Here is a 22311-nt window from a genome sequence, read left to right on the forward strand (position 1 = left end):
AGTTTAAGCCCTTTGGCACTGAAGCTGTAGGTCTTTATATTCTTGATAATCTCTCATTGACCCAAAGTGACTTATCTGGCAATTTGGCAATATTTAACAGAAAGCCAAAAAAGAGACCAGTATTTTCTCTGAGTTGCCAAAATGCATGCCATAGATTCCTGCACTACATTACATGGTGGGTACTTGTGTCTCGTGACTTCATTTCTACCTTTTGCTCGTATTTCAGACCAATTCTGGAAAGCTTGTTTAAATCATTCTCCAATCTGCTGGAGACTAAAGCTGCAGATTAAAATTGAGTAGTGACAGCTTTAATTTGATAATAAAGAAAAACAGAAAAAATGTAGAATAAAAACAAGTCTTCTAAAAAATGTAAGCTGTCAAATCATTTAGCATGGAGGCAAATTGTTTCCCTCAAATTTAATAACTCTGAGGATATTGCTATTTTGTAGCACAGGGAAGTTTTTAATGTTCATTATGAAACCTCAAAGTCATCAAGCCAAGGCAAAATACAGAGCATACTCTGTTTAAGAAGGCTGGGAAGAAAACAACAGATATTGAATTTCTTAAATTAAAACAATAATAGTTTGGATGCTTCACTTTTGAAAAAGTTGCATTTATGTGGAACACTTCATTCCCAAATAAAGCCAGATAAATGAGGGATTATATGCTGCACTTATTTTCTATATTTCTGTGATAAATGATAATAGTTCCTCTAACCATTTCTGATAGGTGGTATTTTTATTTATCTTTCTGGCTTCCTTTTCCAACTTCTTCAAGTTATCCACACTTCATTAACTATACAGCTCTTTCATTTTGTGCTTGCATCAATATTGTACAGAAGAATGTTTGCTTTTTAACAAGTATCATACTACAAAGTCATTTGCAAATGATATGACTCAGCTATGGTTTAATCATAAATCAATTTTTTCTCCTAAAATTCTTCTAAAAGGTAATCTTCTGATTTCATTTTGTATAGCTGCCTTTACTCTTGTTAGCACAATATTGCCCGTAAAATCAATTATATTTATTTTAGATTTTTTCTTCAACTTTTAAAAAACATTCATCATTACCATAACTCAGTTTCAGATTTACTGTTTCTGTATCTGCTTAGAAGATAGTATTATTTGGGTGCAATTCAAATTAACAGTCATTCTCACTTTTAGTTTCCACAGAGGAAAAAACTGATCTGTTTATACTATGCAAAAATAAGATCACAGTTCAACTTGAAATAACCTGCATATATTGAAATCACATGGTCAATAAAAGTCATTGTATTTATAGGTAAAATTTTCCTTAGTACATTTACTGGATCCCCAAACACACAGAAGTAAACAATTGCACTAAATTCAAACTGAGTACAGCTTTTCCTTTCCAAATAACTGACCACAGAATAAGACTAGTAGATATATAATAAACTTTTCATCATTGCTAAGGACTACAAATAAAAAATTCTGCATTTGAAATAGAAAGATATGGCCCTTAATGGTTATACAATAATATTTAATTTGAAATGCTACAATAAAATTACATTTGGGTAGCTAAATGTTACTGTTTCAAAGAAACAATAAATGTGGTTTTAGATCAATTAGCTACAGTATATCAGTTTTTTCAGGGTACATTACTAGATTTTTAATGCCCTATAAGATGACAAAATACTACAATAGTGCCACATTAAGGAAAAAAGAACTAGTTTGAGGCAGTGAAGCTCTTCTGTAACATATAGTAATGATGGACGCATGTTATATACATTTGTCAAAGCCCATAGAATATACAACACGAAGCTTTAACCTAAATATAAACTATGGATTCTAGTTAATAATATATCAATATTGGTTCATCAATTGTAACAAATATGCCATATGCCCTACAGTACAAGGTGTAAATAACAGAGGAAATTATGTGCAGGCACTGGGGGACTATAGGAAATTTCTGTACATGTAGGTGAATTTTTCTGTAAATCTAAAACTAAATAATAAAAATCTAAAAAATAGTTAATTTAAAAAAACTAGTTGGGGGAAGTGGTTGAATTTTATTAAATAACTGGTTAATAAATAACTTTTAAGTTATTAATTCAACCGTTAGTAATACTTTCATTGCAAATTAGTTAAAAGTAAGAAGGATTTTGGTACTAGGTGTTTCATTTATAGTTTGATATCAAGCAATTATCTTTTTTACCACAGAATTAAAATCTTAAGGTTATCATCAAATTGTAGGTTTCCATTTGGCTTTAAGATTCCAGAAACTCTTTGAAGGATCAGGTCTAGTTAGCAATAGGATTAACCATACCATTTCTAATGATAGAGAAAAGAGCTTAACAGCAAAGCTTTCTGCAAATCCACACTTCTTGATTTTATAATTTTCTAGTGAGAAAATAGTTTAATTTTATAGAAAACAGTGGTATCCGTAAATGTCATGGGGGTATATATTTCACTGTTTTAAGATTGGGAATTCTCATTTTTGTTTCACTCAATTATAACAAATAATACTGAATCCAAACCAGTCACCACAATTCTACCTCAGGGAGCTCACACATATAAATCAACAGACAGAAACGTTCTAATTTTAAAATATTGCTCACAATAATAATAAATATCTGGTCATACTGGGAATGAATATTGGTGCATATTTGCTGAGTATCATAAAACCAAGTATCTTGGCAGCTTCTCCTTGCAGAAAAAAGTTCAGAAATGACAGAAAGGCAATCTTCATTCCAACACATTTTAATTTGTTGTTTAGAACTCCATGGTGTCAGACTACAAACTTATAAACATGATTTTTTTAAATGCCTTTGGAAAATGTCCTACTACAATATTTATAGCTCATTATATTCAAAGTATAAAGCACTGACTTATAAATCCGTTGCATGAATTATAACTCAGTGCCATGATGATATGAATAATAATGTAAAAATCAGATTCATAATTTACAAAAATGTTGGTTGATAGATTGAAAAATTGATATTTAAATCAGGCATTTAAAATGTATGAATAAAAATTTTTAATCAACATGAAAATATCATTTGGGGGATTAATGTTAGACTTATAAATAGAAATTCATGTATTTTTCACATTTCGCTGCCACTGTGGATATTTACATGACAAGTTTAGACAATACTATGGAGTCATCCCAAATTATTTCAGATGTAACAGAATTGACAACAGCCAAAACTCACATTGAAAATGTTAACACATTCATCACCAAGTACCATGACTTCAAGTGAAGTATCATTTGGGCTTTTCCTGTCTTTTTTTTTTTTTTTAAACACATTTATGGTGGTATTTTCTATCTTTTTTCACAAATATATTATTCCCAAAATCTTGACTCTGACTATGGCTACACATACACATACACACACAAATGAATAAATATACATAAAAATAGACACTTGGAATAACTATGCAGAATCACATTTATGAAGTAAAATTTATATCATTTATTAATTTCTAGAAAATCATGGAGTGTTTAGTATACCTTTATCACTAAGATATATGAAAATTGTAGTAGAGATAAATAAATGGTACCAAAGTATAACAGGATTAATGTGGCTTTTGGAAGATTATATATAAAAGCCATTCGCATAAATGGCTCTTCAGAACAGCGAGAGAGAAAAGAACACTCTTCACCCATCAGCTTACGTTATAAAGGAGCAGGTTCAAAGTGCTGACAAATGTACCATTGTTCTCCCTCACAGAGATAGCAGCTGAGGACCTAGAACAGAGTGTGTAAAAGGAAAGCACTGATGAGATTTTAAATTAAAGGTTTCCATTATACCTTAATGTCAGATTTAAGGCACCAAAACTCTTGAGCAACCCTGACATACTTTTAACTAGGCCTGGAGTGTGCATATTGCTTAAATCACTGAACAGATAATCACAAAGCAAGAGGGATCAAGCAAAGATCAACTGTTCTTTATGATTTTTTTATTTTTAAAGAAATACTTTTTTCCATTTTTTATTACATATATAAGACCTTTTGCAGAAAACATCATTCCAAAAAAAATTTGAATCTGATGCAAATATATTTTCATCAATACCATTACAATAGAAGTTTCATGAGATCAGGGATTTCGTTTTTCTTTGTTCACAGCTGGAACATTGCATGGTACAGAGTTGGTGTACAATAAATACTTATTGAATAAATGAATAAATTTCCACATGCACTGAAGTTCAGGGAAGTATTTAGTGGGGAAGTTGAGGGGATTAGAGTGAGAGAGTATGACCTACTTCCCTCTCCACCTGTACCCTTCTGACTCAAGGCCTTTCTTTTTTTTTTGTTTTTCACATCAAAATTTTGCTTTTAACCAGGCTTTTTATCACCACTGTGCCATTAAAAATCATCTATGAATATTTTTTTAAATGAAGCAAAATGTGTCCCCTACGTTCCCTTGTGACTAAGATTAAACAATAACTTTACCTTTGTGATAGAAAACCCTAGACCTGGAGAGGGAAAGTTTTTACTCCAACACCTCATCTTCTCAAAAATATTTGACAAATCCATACGATTATATTGTAATGTGGATGGTAACCTGTCGTGGAATATGTGCTTTGAGAGTAATGAATGAATACATGACTATAAACAAAAGGCAATGACCTCAGCCCCATGTCTGATGCTCTTTGGCTCTGGGTGATGCCACCTTTCCTGGGAACCATCAGCACCTGTGCAGGTGAGTCCTCAGCAGGAGGCATGGAGAGCTCAGATTCTGGGGCAGCAGAGTCCAGCTGTGAGAGCAGATGGCTGAGAATAAGGCCAAGCAGGACCCAACAATGTGGTGACTGAATGTTCTATACACTGGGAACATGATAGGCCCTTCTGGATTGCATAAGCATTCAGGGATCTTGGGTTTTTGGGCAATTCTGAAGGCAACCGGAAGAACCCAAGGCAGATAACTGACTAGCTGAGTCAGTTTTAATTGGGGGAGGGGGATGCAAATTAAAACTGAGCTGTTGATATGCATCATAACAATAGCAATTGTAGATAGATAGATAAGATCTAATATGGTTCCCATTAGATTGTGTTTAGCTATTCTCAACAAATCTCACTACCTTTATAAATCCCTTAAGGGTAAGAATGACTCAAACCAAGGACGATATGAAAAAGCAAGAATAAAAATGTAACTTACGAGGCAAGCTGGGTATTATTAACCAGGTATTCCAATGGATAACTACAACTAAATTTGTAAAGAAGCCCAGGTAGATAGCTGATGATTGTCGGTGGGTCTGGAGTATCAATATATCCTGAAATATTTCCTATTTGTACTGAAGTTGCATTTCCATAAGTACTGACTCCAGGAATTGTGGATACCTGTTAGAAGGGTAGACCAAGCTCAGTGGTTAAATAGCTACATATAAATCTAGGCATTTCATATGTAAAACAAAATATTAGACTGGACCATTTCCAGGGTCAGTTTCAACTATAACATGGCATGGTTTTGAAATTATATACATATCATGCTACTTACAAGCAATAATATGTGTCTTTCAGCTAAACAAAACTTCATATTTACCAAAGACTACTCAAATTTCATAAATAAGAAAGGTGAGATTATATGTTCAGAGGGCTATAACAAATAATTTGAAAATGCTCATGGGTATAAGACTTCTGTTAATCCGATCTTATTTCCATGTTAGCTTCATACCTCCTGGCTCCCAATCTTGGTGGGTGAATACTTCTCCATTCCCAAGGCCCTTGTTGCTCTGACCTTTGTGCATTCTCCTTCTGCCTCCTCCCTCCTGCACCTCACCATGACATATCCTGCTCCTCCCAGATCTCACCTTCCCTGGAAACGTCTGATTCCCCCACAGCATCTATCTCCACTACGGAAGCAGTCACGGTGCATGAGCGGTCTGACTCATCAGGCCCCTCATCCCCAGTCAGAGCTCTTTGGTCTCGTTGGCCTTTGCGTCTTCAGCATAGCACAGTGGCACCAAAATCTTGGAGCCCCCGAGATAAGCTCTGAACAAAGGAATTAAGGTCACAAATTTTGTGGGGGTCAATCTTCTCAGGGTCTTCCTCTGTGGTACATGGAGATCCTCACCCCTTTCCAAGACAATGGGCTTCGGAGGGATAACGAACTCCCAGAATTTATATAAAAAGATTATCTATTTTCCTGGGACTGATTAGCTTTCATTGAATTCTCTAATCCTCCCAAAATTTAAGAACCACCATTTCAGGAGTAATCAATTATGTTCTTGATCTTCATTAGACCATAGAGGAATACAGCTTCCCCTACCATGTCAAATAAATATGATGCTCAATAAATATTTTAGCAGATATTATGGAGATGTATAACATTTAATTTCCACTGAGAGAATACATGAACTAGGAGCACGTGGGCAAAGCTGCAGAAATTGTCTAGCTGATTCATGAAGGGCCAGAGTCAGTATGAATGAAAACATCCTGATTCTAATCCAAATGTCTTAGTAGTCTACTTAATTTTTCCCATACGTGACTGTCCTTGGAGCAGACTCCAAAGCTGGTGACACCTAAGGCAAAAATAAAAAATAAATAAAACTTCCCCTTCACTCATTGCCTGCCTGAACTGCTAGCTAAACATACGAATTCTGTCTGTGAAAAAAAACGCATATACATATATAGCAATCTTTATACCAGAGTTATTCAATTCTTAAAAAAAAAAAAAAAGGAAAGGAAAAGAAAAGACACGCACACTTACTTTGCCTGCCATTTCTCCCGAGTTGTGTTCTCGGCAGCAGGGCAAGACTGAAATCCAGAGTAGAAAGCTCCTTGAAGGGGAGGCGGTGGGCTACTTGGGAGGAGGGGAAAGGCTGCTGCTCCCCACAGGGCTCCCTCCCTCCGCAAGGAAGCAGGGACAAAGTGTGATAAGCACCGCCATGTCTCTCCCTCACTCTCCCTCAGGCCCACTTCATAACCTCTCTGCACACAATTCTGAGAGATGGATAAACGCTTTTAATGAAAAGAGTCAACAGTACTCAAGCTGTAGACTTGGAAACGGTCATGGGCACAACATTCTAACTGCCCTCTGGGAAAAGATAAAGGAGATTCATAGAAATCTCTTTTTCCTGTCTCCCGTTTCCCACCAAGTTTTAAAAGCCCTGCCGTTAGAATAGTCGAGCCTTCCCCTTCATCCCAAACAGTAATTTATCAAGGGGAAAAGCCAATCTCTCCTTCTTCACTGGGCTAAGTGGTCATGCTCATTTAATCTCATTTAATCTTCTTTTTGCCTTTGCTAGGATTTATGAATAAGACCATACTGAAATAGGCAAAAGGAAAAATAGTGCTAAATGAATTTCAAGGTAACACTCTCCAAATCACAGTATTTTAACTTCAATTGATTTTAATTCCTGGGAGAATGAAGGCTTCTTTCAATTCAACTTTTGGTGCTCAGTGCATGAATAAATAAATGAATAGTGTAGACTAGTGGTTCTCATTCAAGGCAGAAATATTTGAAGAGGTGTTTTTGATTTCCCCAATGACTGGGGAGAGCATGCTACTGAGATTTCATGGGTAAGACTGGATATGATAAACATTCTGAAACTCAAAGGACAGCCCCACACAATGAATAATTTCACACTGGAAGTGCTAACAGCCCTCTTACAACACAGTAGTGTGGATCATTCAACGGTAAGCGTGATACATAGAAGATTCTAACTTCCCCATCCTATATTTCATCTTTCTTTCTGAAAGAAGTCACTGAGAAGCAACAGGCCAAGTGATTCATTGCCAAACTCACTGGAACAAACAATGTTTGTATGATAAGGTTCTTCTATAAAAAGCATTAGAAACACAGCTAATGATAAACTGTAGAGAAATATTGCTCAATGTGACTCACACAAAATAACGTTGCTTAGGTTAGCACAGTCAGTCTCAGGCCCCTCAACTGCCAGCTACAGGAAACAGAACCACTACGGGAAAATAAAATCCTATGTTTGGGAGCAGAAGCCTCAGACAGGCAAAGGAAAGTGATTTGCTCAGTTTTATTGAAAATTTTTTTTCTCGGAAGATACATCGGGCTTCCGATTATTTCATGAAATGAGGAAATTTTTTAGTTATGATCCCCAAACCTAGCACACAGTTTCACACTAATCTTACCACCAGATTGTTTCCACAGCCCTCCAAGGTGCTGAGATTGATGATGAAAATGACCACCGCAGGGAAGGTGTTGTTATTGACGAAGCCCCTGCAGTGGGAATCCCCATGCCTTCCGTTCAGGGCCAGGTCTGTTTCAGAATAACCGGAGAAAAGTACTGTGCAAAAATTAATCTTCATTGTAATGGCCTGCACCCCACAGTAGACATTGATGTCTCTTTCAGCTGAAATAAAAAATATGAAAAACAAATAAGTCACAAAAGCACAGCACAGGGTCCAAGAATAACTTTAAAAATCCCCTGATGTATTTTCATCCCCTCGATCTGTTTGATTCATTCTTCTACTTGAAGATACCATAATCTAACAAGAAAGTTACTACGAAAAATAGCCAGGAAAAAGAGTCTTTGGTTTAGTTATCTCAGGAGAGGTCTTTGAGTGGAGAGATTTTAGTTCATCTCTGTTCCTTGTGCCTGGTATACAGTGGAGGTGCATTAAATGTTGGTCGAGCAGTGTCAAATGATTGGAGAATTGAGTGGAAAGAATTAGGTCACTGAGGAAATTCAGAAGAGAGTAACTGAATTATTTAGATCACCTGTCTAGAGCAGTGAGACACACTACAAATGATGCATTTTCCCAAGTGTCAGGAAGAAGCAGTTAAAATTCAGCCTAAGCCAAACTGTTGAGCACTTTGGTGTTTTGTAACCCATCTTATCCAGGATGTAGTAACAAAAGCCATCCATCCAGATTCCATTTTATTTTATTAAATTATGCTAGAGAGAAGGAAAATGAAAATGAATCTGCTGGTACTCAAACATAAATGCATAGCTTACCCTGAGAAAATGTTGCCAGTGACAGGGCGTCAAAAAAGCAATGAACTGGTGTGGAAATGTGAAACACAATTTGTAGTTTTCCGTGACTTCATGAGTTATCCGTGATGGGATCCATTCCGGGTCTATAGAGGTGAACAGTCACACACACGCACGTACACACACGCGCGTGCACACACACACACACACATATATTTTTCATGTTATTTTTCTACCTATAATGAACAAAATATATGTAGAAAATGGAGAGTTTGGCTGCTGCAAGGTAACTCTCTAGTGGCAGAAGCTTTTACTTTTATTGGTTTTGGTAATTGTTACAGGTTGAATTGTACCATTTCCTCCAGAAGAAAAAAAAAAGATGCATCTTCACATCTTCACATCAGAATGTGACCTTATTTGGAATAGGATCACTGAAGATAGAATTAATTTAGATGAGGTCATACCAGAGTAGGGTATACCTAGAGTACTTAACTAGTATCATTGCATATCATAAATGTATTGAAGTGAATCCATACCATTAAATACGTTATGAGAGAGGTATCATTCCTTTCTTTTATACCAGTTAAAGACTTTAGCTTCACCTTTGTTTGAGAGGAATTAACTGATGTCTACAACAGCTTAACAATGGCAGTGACTGCTTTATCCAGATATAGAGTTCTCCTCTGTTTTCTGCTTTATACCTGAAGACTTGTAACCCCTGCAATTTGCTACAAGCTAATCTCACTTGAAGAAACGATAACAAACTAATGGCTTTTTACAGTGTAAGAAAAGGGATCTGTTCAAATCCATCCTAACCCAGTTTTCTAAAGACTTTTCACGGTCCCTTCCAAGGAACACATTTTTTCCTGGTTGTGGATACTAAAGACATCTACTCAGCACAACTTTTCCATTTATGAGGTTTTGAGGGGGAAAAAAAAAAGATACTTCAAGTTGCCAAAGGGCAATTCCTGCCAAAAGTAGAGAAATTTTTTCAGAGTTACTGAATAAGAGTTGCTCTCAACAACTAAATTTTTTAGCATTTTTATTGCCCAATCCCTGGCCTAAATTGCAGCATCCCTTTGAACTATATTTTGAATATTAAACAGCCCAATGAATACAAGCTAATGACAAAAAAAACCCAAGGAACTAAATACCTTTAGATGTTTGGTTTTTCGTGTTCTGTGTTTAAAGATACTACATATATTTAAAATGGTAGGCCTGCATACAGAGTTTATGTGCAGCTATGCTGCCAAAATGGTGATCTTTCCCCTAGTATGTAATCAAGCTAAGCTTAGTTTTATACATGTCTTGGTAGGTCAGAGTCATTTAGAAGGGACTGTTGGGAAGACAGGACATAGTTCCAACTGGCTAAATTTTATAAGAAATTGATTAGATGATGGTGTGAAGAAAAGGGGATGTCAAAATGATGCTGAGGTTTCAAGCATTAGTGACTGGGTGGATTAGTCCCTGAGATAAGGAATACAGGAAGGAAAACGACGATGAGCTCAGTTTTTGAGAGGCTGAGGTACATATGAGACGGCAGAAATATACAGCAGATAGTTGGAAATGTGAGTCTAATCTTTGGAGGACAGAAAACAGTGAGAGTTATAAATGTGATAATCACCAAATACTCAGCATATCCACTATAAACAATAATAGCAGACGAAATACCCACTGAGAGCACTCAGTAAGAAATGGGCTGAAAACAGAAAAATAGTTTCTCAGGTGTCCTTTAATAAGACTTTCCCTCATTTTCCCAATGAAATATAATCATTCTCTTCTGCCCTATCCCATATCACCTTAATTGTGAGTCTGCTATATCGCTTACCTGAGAGTGGATATTTTGCTTTCCCAACTAGATTATGAAATCATTGGAAGCTCTGGGTTTTCTCAGAGGGCCTAACAGATACTCAGCAAGTGTTTATTAAAATAAACTTAATTAAATTCACAAACAGCATGCATGGTTTCTAACTTTTTAATATCAAGTTCCAAGATGCACAAAGAAAATATGTGCACAATGATGAGTTCATCTTGACTGTTCATCCAGAACTCATATTTCCTGTCTCTACTCTGCCAACTGCCTGAGATGATTCCTGTTTCCAGAGTTTTAGATGAACATCACAATGCTCAATGTCAGACAGTTTCTAATTCAACACACTAAATAATAAGAAACTAATGCAGTTTTGCTATTTGTTTAGGTATTTAGCCTTTTTAAGTGCATCGGTCTTGGTGACTAATTACCTTGTTTTATTATTAATAATGAATTTTTAAACCATTTCCCCTTAAGAGTGATAGATATATTGATCCTTATTGTCATTAATAGCAAGCAAGTGCATGACAGCCAGCTGAGGTTGGCATAAACACTGTGGTTATGTAACAACATAAAGCTGGCAAGACATCATGAGTACCATGCTCCAATCAGCATGTCTCATGAATATGTATTATAGAGGATCTTATTAAAATGCAGACTCTGATTCAATAGATCTGGGATGGGGCCTATCTGTGTATTTCTCACAAGCTCCCAGATAATGCCAGTGTTGCAAGTGAAGGGGAGCAGAATTTGCCACCCAAAATACTCCTTTTCGGCATAAGGATTATCTTAAACTGATTGTTTTTTAAGAAAAAGCAGCCATGGGAGAATCTCTGAAAACAAGTGGAAGTTATCCTTCTGAAAGAACATTTACATTTATAAGAGAAATCTCCATTTGTAAGTATGTCTCCTTCTCTGTACCAGGAAGAGAGGAAGGACTAAATTTCCACAAACTCTTACAAAGGGATGCTCCTGACTTAAATCTCCATAATGACAATACTCTGGTTTACTGGGCTTTGCCTGACAACCTCCTGTAACCAGTTTCCCCAACCCCAGTATTTTCTTTTATTTTTATCTGGAGATAGTATTTAAGGTAGTGGCTTGGGTCATTTCAAGGAGTTAGTTTTTCTGGGTATCGCCCATGAATACAGGTCTTACATGTTATTAAACTTCTGTCTGTTTTTCTCTAGTTAATCTGTCTTTTATTACAGGGGGCCTCAGCCAAGAACCTACAGGGGTAGAGAGACAATTATTTTTCTTCCCCTACACAAGTCTTTTAACAAACTGAGTTGCTTAGTCACAACTATATATTTTGATTGGGCAGAAGCTAACCCTGAGGTGGGTTCCATCTGGTAAGATTAAGCACTCCCACCAAACAGTATGATTTACATGTTTACAAGAGGGAAAGGTTTGGATAAAAAAGAGACAGGAGAGAGAGACATGAATCATGAAAGGGATGGGTGTGTGTTTGATTCTCTTGCTTTCTGAGGAACTAACTGGTTTCGAATTACAGTGAAAGAGGGCTCATGAAGGGCTTTGTGAGACTGAGCCCAAATAAGTCTACTTCAGTGCTCAGGTAGGAATCTGTGAAATAAAATTGGGAATATCAGTCTTCTCCTACCTCACCTCTACCCTATTCCACAAACCATAGCAGTTTAATAACCAGGGGAGCAGGACAGTCACCTCAAATGGCAACTATGTCCTGGGCAGTCTCTGAAACCACTGAAGGAGTCATGGGGTGGGGGTGGGTGAGTTGTGAGCAAATGAAGGTCCTGTGCAGTTCAGATGCAGGTATTCCTATGAATATGACTGCACCTGTATCTGTGGTCTGGCTTGCATGCACTTAAAGATAGGATTGGTGTAAAACTGTAAAACTGATCACAGGAACCAAAACCTATTCAGTATAATAGGAGGGCCTTTTCTGTATGCTGAAGAGTGTATTGCTTTGTAGTGCCATAGATATCTCACCTGGAAATACAGGACAGACACCCCTCAGAATCTGTGGGGGATTGATTCCAGGACCCCCCTTGAATATCAAAATAAAAAAAAATCCACAGATGTTCAAGTCCCTTACATAAAACGGCATATGTAGTATTTGCATATAACCTACGCATATTCTCCTGTACACTTTAAATCATCTTTAGATTACTTATAATACTTAGTACAATGTAAATGTTATGTAAATACTTGGAAATATAATGTAAATGTTATGTAAATAGTTGCTGGCCTGCAGCAAATTCAAGTTTTGCTTTTAGGAACTTTCTGGAATTTTTTTCAGAATATCTTCAATCTGAGGTTGGTTGAACCCACAGATGTGGAACCCATGGATACAGAGTCAACTCTAATTTGTTTCCTGGACTCCAGTAGATATTCCAAAACCATATAATCTTAGCAGGTTATAAAAGTAATTTATATATCATTTCCATTTCTATCTCTATGAGAGTAGCAACTTTTGGCACCACGTAAACTTAAAATTGCTTAGAAACAGATGTTATATTTGTTGTTTTAACTCATTTCTTTTAAGTTACTCTTCCTCTTGAGTTTTTATACAATACTGAGGTTTTGCTGCTAAAGAAGCAAGAAGTTCAAAAGGGATACTGATGTTTCATCTACACGAAATACCAGCAGCTGATGCAGAATTTAAAGTGGGTTAGGAATTCAGGTTTCCTCTGTATGCAACAGGTTCCTCGCCACCTCAGTTTCCCACATCTGTTCCTCATTAGCAAATACAAGCTGTCGTTTCCAGGGCTGTCGGACATGCTATGTGGTCTCAGGCAAACTTTGCAGACTGCTGTTCACACTTGCTGCTCCACATTCTTTGGGACCAAAAGAGTTTAGTCAGCTTTTTCAAGCAGAAAGAAAGCACATAGGTTTTACTTATACAAGAGAGGAGGTGAAAATCCATGCAATAAAGACCTTCGTTATTAAAATAAAGAAGGGTATGGATCCTGAATTATTCAGTCACTGAATTTGCCAACTAATTCCCCATCTCTCCACTGCACTTTATCACTGAAGATTAATCAGGATGTGATCAGCAGTCTCTGCCTGGATCAGTACTTCTGCCTTATCCGGTGTAGTAATTGTGGTCACAGGTGCAAAGCAAAAGCAGACATTCTCTTCACAACTTGGAAACCAAAATACAATGACTATGTAGGAAGGCAGAGGAATTGGCCTTTCTTATCTACACAGAGGGCCAGCACGTATTCCCTGGGATAATTACTCCATTATTCACTCTTACTTTGTCTTTGGGCACAGAACAGTGCAATGGTTAAGCAAAGCCTAACACAGAATTAAACAGTTCATTCTGTTTGACCCACCCATGTTTCTCATGACTAGTTACTTCACTATAAAACTGTCAGGCCACAACATTTCTGGTGTCATAAACCTAATCTCTCCTTGACTGTGCTTTTATCATTAAAGACTTCTTTAGAGGATTGAAAGTTTAGGCTGACCCTACCATCACCCAAAAAGGGGCTAGTTCCAGAAGGTATCCATTAGACACGGAGACTAAATGCATTTATCTGTATGCTTCACTTCAGCCAAGTAATTCTTTGGTACTCTAAAAGTCAACTGTGGTTTGTGTTTCATTCTAGGAAGAGCACAATTATAGCATCAGTTTCCTGCTATTAGCTTGGATAGCCAAGAGTTAACTACTTCAAAATTAAATGATATCCCTTTAAATTTAAAATGAATTAGACCACGGTGGTCTCCTTCACTCAAGGGTAAATGCCATGGAAATTATAGAAAATAGTTCTAATGTCATGAAACAGCAAAGGTCAGATAGGGTGAGATGGTTACTCTCATCATTATTAACATTACTTTGCATTTAGATAGCCCCTCTCCTTTGCCAGACTCATTCTCATTCTATCCGATTGCTGAGTATCTGAGCAGCTTGTGGAGCTTCTGATGACATCAAGGGTGAGCCTGCTGTGGAAGAGAAACCACAAGTCAAGAGGGGAGTGAGCAATTAACCTTTAGGCTCTGTTTGCTCATGCTGGTCTTTGGCAAACAACCTGCAAAAAAGGGCTGACTTGGAAAGAACACCCATATAAACTTAAAGCCTCTCCTGGAACTTTTGATTTATCTTATTTATTTGATTTATCTTATTTTAGATCTTTTTAATATAAATTTCAAGTTGCAACAGTGTGTGTGTGTGTGTATGTATGCATAGATTTTGAAAGTTTGGATATTTGTGGTCTGAACCCAATAGTGCTAAAACTGTTAACACGTGTAAGGACAAATACAAATTAAAAATAAGCAGTTTAATTCTCCCTGTTGAAAATAAAGGAAGAGTCCATTTATATCAGAAAACTTGTAAGTACTTTCTATTCTCCTTGAAATGTATGTAAATCCTTTTGAAAATTATACAGGGCTTTTGTCAGCTTTATGACCCGGTGATGTCTTTCTCAAGGACCTGGGAACCATCTCTCAGAAATGTAAGGAAAATAGTACCTTCTCTCACAGTCTGAGGAGGGTGGAGCCTAACTTCTTTGGAGGGAGCCTTGCTCCAAATTGTGAAAGTAACTCCTTTTATAAAGAGACGAGAATTTAATTTTTTCCTTTGGATAAAGACAATACATTAACACAGATTGTCACTTCAATTACCAGGTAAGTTCAGGATGAACTATATGTGGCAAATGATTGTGTCAAGTTTTCTTACTTGAGGACTAGTTATTATTTACTTTGAAAACCTGTTTTAAGGGGTCGCCTCTGCTTGACTATGTAAAAGAGTGAGACCCCTTTCTGCCTTTGCAACCTCTTAGTGGATTGCCTGTGCTAAGCATCACATTCTGGTTTAACGCTTATTCAATGATGAATGTATTTTCATCTCCACTATCTCTGTGCAAAGGATTTCTGGGTTGGGAGAAAATTTTGTGTTTAGTTATACTGCCCCAATACATGACTGTGCTTTTAAATGGAATAATGGACTCAAGAAAATAATAAAGCATACTGTCAGTTGTTTTCAACCATAATACACATGACATTCAACTGCCGGGTTTAAAATACAGATTCATAGCATATTTGGAAATTCTGACACAACATACCTAGGATGAAGCAGTGAAGTCAACTATCTCAGGTGACATTGATGTGGTGGTCAGTGGGTACCATTGTAGATGGATGTTTTAACATAATTTTTAAAATTCACCATATGAAAAATATTTTCTTTTGCTGTCCTAGGCCCTCCTTGACTCATTTACATGTTTTATTTACATTTACAAGTATAATAACTACAACGTCCACTAGGTCCTCTCTGCCAAGCAATCGTCTTCCATTTTGGCCGCCTTTTCCATCCGTAACAGGGTAAGCTTGACTGCCCTTCCCAGTCCCCAGCCAGGCCTCTGGCTTCTCTCTCTCTGGGGGCCCGTGCCTCCCGCTTTACGAGGAGATGAACACAGTTAGCATCTCTCAACTTCTCTGCTTGTGTCTTTTATTTCTCTTCTCTCCTAAATCAAAGAAACAGCTACCACTTTTCCAAGGTTAACTCCTCCACCTGCATGTACCTTTGATCTCTTCCATATTTTTCCCTCACTCCGTTAATTATATTTTTGTTAGTATTCCCAGTCTCTGAATATTCTCCTTTTGCTCATGCATACTCAGCTGGCCACTGTCCTCCAGTCCAAAAACCCTCTTTTCTCATTTACATTGCTGGCTCTGCTTACTCCTCTCTCTCCTTCACCACAACGGTTGTTTAAACAACAGTCTATCTCACACCTTTCCTTTTCCTACACTCATTCACTGCTCATTCACTGCACGGGATTCAACTCTCACACAGCTATTTCGGTCTCCGCCTCCCTCCTCAGACCCGGGTCCATATTTCCTACCTCCGGATAGAGGCTGACACTTCACATTCTAAAAGCACTTCAAAGTCATTATTTTCAAACACAATCTTTCTTTTTAAAACATGCAAATGCCTTGTACTTGTGGCTCAGTTGACAGTATCAACATTCAGGTATCCAAGTCCAAAATGTCCTCTGGTCTTCTCTTTCTCTCACCTCCCAAATGGAATCAGTCCTCAAGTTCCAGACCCAGTGAGTCTAACCACAATACACTGTATCTGTGAACAGCGGTCTCCTGCTGCTGCTTCCACCGCCACTGCCTTCACGATCTCTCTCTCTGCTTCTAACTTCATTCTGGCTTTCATACTTTCCCCAAAGTCTGCTTTCTAAAACAAAATGTGACCACACCAAACCCTTAGAAAGGTAGGTTTAAAAAGACACAATGGCTTTTCATTGCCTACAAAGAAAAACACTTTCATTACACCAATAACACAGAAACAACTGAACCTGAAGTTATGGAAACATCTAGGTCTAACTAGTTTACAGGTTACAGGAAAAGAGGAGAATGTTAATTGACACATCAGAGTTATAGCCAACTAGATTTAGAGTGTTGGAATTCTACAAAATAAATGACCAGATTATTTAAAGAGATAAACGGCATTCTAGAAAAGCAAGAGACTGTTATAGATTAAAACAGACTTAGGACAGAGAACAATAAATGCACCATGTGAATGTTTTGGAGACAACTTGGATGAGTATTAGATGATATTAAGGAATTATTAAGTTTATTAGACATACAAGTGTAATGATTTTTAAAGTTCTTTTTAATTAGATATATATAATGAAACATGAAAAATGAGTTTATTTTAAAATATTTCACAGATGGGGTAGTAAGAAGGAGAGAAAAGTGAAACAAAATTCATAAATGTTGACAATGGATAAAGCTGGATGATTAGTATGAGTGCTTTTTTACTAATCTTTGCTTTTCCATATATTTGAAATTTTCCATAATAAAAATATTTTTTAAAGCCCTATCACTTGTGATATTCAAAATCATTAAGAACCCTACCTTAACATACCTTTCTGGACTTACCTTGAGTCATTTCCCATCCTGATCTCCTTATTTTACCTAACCTGCCAAGTACTTGCTTGCTAGGTCTGGGCACATGAAAACATTCCTGCATACTCTTGTCTTTATTCTGGAGAAGACAGTTTACCTCTCTTCAAATAAATTAGAAATCTCACATCAGCTACATAACCACCTACTGATTGCTCTGTGCAGGTGTGCTGCTGCCCTGGCATGCTCCAGACACAGGACTACTGGCACAGAATGTAAAACATGGCAGAAGCTATTTCAGTTTGCATGGCATACATAGAAAAGCAGTTTCAGATTGTCTAGTCTTTGTTTTGTAAATATTGAACTGTGGTTCTGTAACTTTAGCGGATGCAAAAAGATGAATACTTAAATGGAATCTTAAATTACCTGTAAACAGTGTAGATTTTGGGAAACTGTGGGACACATCTATCAGTATGGTCAAAATCTCATACCTGTCACAATCCTCATGGGTGGCTGTAAAACGCATTTTGAAGCTGTGAAGTATGTGAAAGCATACTTTGGTGGTGACCAACATTCCACTGAAATAGTATTTTTTGAATATTGCATAATATTTCATACTTTCTTGAGTATCATTTATATATAAATCTACTAGCATATAAAGACAGTTTTGAAAGAATTAACTTATGAGGAAAAAAGGCATCAATTAGGCAAATTTTGAATGAAATTAGCCTCTCCTGATTTTATCAACCATTAGCCAATATTTTTCACATCTGTGAGCAGCCATTATAATAATATAAACTACAATGAACACTTTGTATGTTAATGTGGTTATAAATTACAACTTCAGAAAAATGTCTTTTGTCATTTGCCATTTGTTAATATCCACTTAATATAGATGGATATCTCCCTCATTTTCCATATGTATTTAAATGATTTACTATTCAAACATAATCACGCTTTCCAGATACAATTAGAGAAAAGACTGGGTTCAGACTTACCAGGAAATCTACTGTGGAGGTTGGCGTCACAGTTGTAGCCATTGAACTGAGCAGACCCTGGAAGCACTCTACTTGTTAGAAGCAACAGCAACCATATTTGTTCCATTGCAAAACCTGGAAAAGAGTTACTTTTCATGTGGACATCACCAGCCTTCACTCCTATTTGCTGGGAAGACTGAAGTTGATCTCAACTCACTGTTGCATAGGCAGGCACTCTACATTCATGCAGGCAAAGCTCATTAAAGGCCTAAGGATTATTAAGAAATACTTATTAACAATGCAGCAGAGATTTTGGTTACAATATTTCAAAATTATTTTTTATTCTTTGACTCGTTTGCCAAGGGTGACAAAGCTAGGCTTCTGTAGTAGAAGAATTAATATATGAAACATAACATTTGCAAAAGAAAGATTATTTTTTATAAATAGGAAGAACTCAAACCAAGTATTTGGCAGATTCAAACAGCATAGCTGGGCAGACTGACCAATTTGGAGGCAATGCTACACTTTCAAGTCCATATTTAGAGGGATTTAGCATTCAATAGTTTATTTTCAGAGAATTCTCAATATTCTTGACCAAACAACATGAGGGAAATTTTCCCCTCAGCAAAGGAATTCTAGAATATTGCTACTTCTCAAAATCAATGGTTTGTGCATCATTTTCTCAGGAAACACAGGAATAAAGCAAAAGGGAAAACAGAAAAATACGATGTGTGACATGACATCATGGTCCCTCCAATGACTGCTCGTTGGTGGATACCAATAACTGATTAACAGACATAAGGAAACCTTGAATTCTTAGAAGAAAGTAATGGAAGGTGATTTTCTTAAGTTGTCAATGTGTGTTGAACAAATAAATATAAATTGACTTTGATACTTAAACACCAGTCAGTCTGATGTTTAAATTTTTTTCCTGGATGGCCTTTTATTGGCCTAATAAGGTTCAAATATCTTCTGGAAATGCCCAACTTATTCTCAGAGCACAGCTTATGCACTGGAAAAAAAATCTTTGAGGTTGGTGGTTTTCATCTGTGCATAAAAAACAAAAGGAAAATAAAAAAATTGTAAATGGCTTACTCAAATAATTTAGTGCATTTTTAAAGCTTTGGGTCTGGGGGAAAAATGGTGTTTTAGCTGTCCTTAAAGATCTACCCTTAGATGATTAATCAAATCTTTGGCAAAAGGAAGGAAATATATCTTGCTTTTGAATCATCATTTGAGCACAGCAAGTTTATGGTGAACAAAGTTACTTTGGTGAGGATGTGGGAAAGGAAAGCATGAGTTTACTCCCAAAAATAGACAGAAAAAATATCAACTCAACAGGAGTTTCCTTCCTTCAGCATTATAACATACGACTCAGGCACAAACCCAGCGACTTCTGAAGAAAAGACACATGTCTGGTTAGCTTTGATCCCCAGGACACTCCATAAACAAGAGCCCAGACCCGGGGCTCTCTTGGCCACACCTATGCCTTCACTGTCTGGCTCCTCAGGACACTTCAGAAAGACTAAGACAGCCCTGCTCTTTGGGAGTCTTTGGAAGACTTCTAGGAAAGACAGCAGCTTGTGTCTGAATGGTACATCCCACCACACACACAGCGATTCTGTGCCCCCCACTTCCTTCTCATGAAGGGGTCCTATTAATTCCTAGAAGGCACTGGATACTCTAGATTCACACTGTTGTCTTTCAATCTAGAGAGGTCTCCCACCCCTAGGGATTTAGAGTCCGGAATTTTCTTTGATGAGTTTTTACTGTTCATAAACGCTTTACAGCTTTTATATGCCCTCACAGTAGAAAAATAACACTTACTGAGTGGACACTGTGCACAAAGGAGGAATCGTGGGCCAGATCATTTACTTAAAGTCTCTCATTCATATCCTTATAAACGGTGGATGATATTAGAATTACTATTCCATACAAAGGAAAAGAAAAATAAGTCTCAGGATGCTAAAGTGACATGGAAAACAAGTAGAGGAACTAAATAAAATTCAACTCCAGATCTTTCTGATAAGAGTTTGCTGCAAGACCTACCTGGATACCATCTGTTATAAAATAAATTCAGTGGGGTTGTTTTGGTTGCCATTTACCATCAGTTGTTTTCCTTAGCTTTTCAAACTGTGTACCCTTCAATAGATCACTTCTTATGAAACGGAATAAACAAATTCTTACGTAATGAATGCAATTTGCTTAATAGATGTGCTTGATAATATGGACATTATGAGGGAGAAAATTACTTTTAGAAAAGGAAGATGAGGCCCTCTTTGAGATAACAGAGAGAATTATTATCATGGACTAAACTGGACACATCTATGTTTACCAAAAATGGTTAAGAAACATGCGCTACTTGAAACAGTCTACTAATAGCAGTAGTAGTTTGTCAAAAAGAGGCATCTCTAGGCTCTGAAAAAAACCTATATCTCTGCCATGGAGATTAAAATCCTTAATGGATTTTTTTGACGAGAAGAAAGTAGAGGTAGAAGGCAGCTTGCTTTAACAGAAAATACACTGATTTTGATATCAGCTTTTATGGATTCAAATCCCCCCTCAGTCGTTCTCCAGATTTGACATTTGAAAACCAAGATGATGATTATAAGACTTTATAAACTACAAGTATGTAAAGAACACAGCATAGTACAACATACAGAAGACACTCTCCATCCAGTGGAGAGGGATGGGAACAGGGCTGTGGTCCTCTGGCTGAGCCATCTGCTTTGGCGCTAGACTGCATGACACAATGGGGTCCCATGGGCTAGTAATGGCCCTGACTAGTTGAATCACATTATTGTATTTATAATGTTATTCATGCTGGTCAGTGTTTTAATATTAAGGTACATTAAGCAGGAGAATTTTAAATGACACCCGTGTCCCTTGTATAGGCAATATCCACATTCTGATCCCTGTACCGTTGGCAGTGTTCATGGCACTTTCAAGACTTTGGGAGGCTCTTTATATTCCACTCACAAGATAAAACGTAATGTTGAACTGTTAACATCCTCAGTCCTCTCTCCACCATTTCCTCGGCACATAGAAAACCTGACCATCAACTCACAGTAGCAAGCTTGGAGATGTCACTTGTCCCAGTTCCTAAAATTCTTTTCTGAAACGGGATTGCTTGGGATTTGGAGACTACACTGAGACTCTTTATATTCATTAAAGCATAATGCTCTGTTTGCTTAGGCTCCCTAGCTGCTAGGCAGGTGCAGTTCTAGACATGTGTACCCCAGTCTTGACCTGGCTTAAAAAACTTAGCTGAGTTTCATGTCACCAGGTCAGACACCCTGTGTCTGGGGTCTACCCTGGGGTGATGTGAAATGCTTGTTGTTCCACTGTGGTTCCAGCAAACTCTGATTAGAGAACCTGAGCAGAAGCAATTCCCTTCTTCTCCAGCATAACTAAGTGCAGCAGTCAATGCCCCTACTTTGGTGCTAACAATGGTGTATAAAACTGCCGAACACAGCCAATATTACAAAACATTTTAGTAACATATTCTTAGATAATAATAACCTTGAAGACATGAAGACATATATCATAGGTTTTTATACATGTTTCTTAGCTCAGTACCTTCATAAATTTAAACTGATTGGAAAAGGGGAGATGATTGTACATATAATGTTGAATTTTAAGAAATTCAGGAGTTGATTTTAAAGAGACACTTGCATCTCTCAAAGTGGTACTAAGAGGCTCTGTGTTTTACACTTAGCAATGTAAAGGAAGTTATATGCTAAGTGATTTGCTGTCAAATGTAAATATTTCTCGTATTAAATTCTCTTTTTAAAATAACTTCTTCCAAAATGTGAATTTC

At 37.0% G+C, this 22311-nt stretch overlaps 1 protein-coding gene across 19 annotated transcripts in view; it reads right to left on the reverse strand.

Moving 5' to 3' along the window:
- ZPLD1 (zona pellucida like domain containing 1) overlaps window positions 1–22311 on the reverse strand; it is a 451025-nt gene that overhangs the window by 13001 nt on the left and 415713 nt on the right. For 15 of the 19 annotated variants that reach the window (XM_072966120.1, XM_072966194.1, XM_072966179.1 and 12 more), the window contains 4 exons: window positions 18513–18626; window positions 8068–8288; window positions 5120–5301; window positions 3636–3708 (listed from right to left, as the gene is read on the reverse strand). In XM_072966120.1, coding sequence (XP_072822221.1) covers window positions 3636–3708; window positions 5120–5301; window positions 8068–8288; window positions 18513–18618 — 582 coding nt within the window. In that variant the 5' untranslated portion in view covers window positions 18619–18626. Of the gene's footprint in view, window positions 1–3635; window positions 3709–5119; window positions 5302–8067; window positions 8289–8656; window positions 8713–8894; window positions 9113–14499; window positions 14608–18512; window positions 18627–22311 lie in introns of those variants that run through there. The other 4 variants (XM_072966232.1, XM_072966224.1, XM_072966240.1 and 1 more) reach the window with 4 other exon arrangements.

This window comes from Vicugna pacos, chromosome 1 (genome assembly GCF_048564905.1).
Source record: "Vicugna pacos chromosome 1, VicPac4, whole genome shotgun sequence".
In the NCBI taxonomy this organism is placed as follows: Eukaryota; Metazoa; Chordata; class Mammalia; order Artiodactyla; family Camelidae; genus Vicugna; species Vicugna pacos.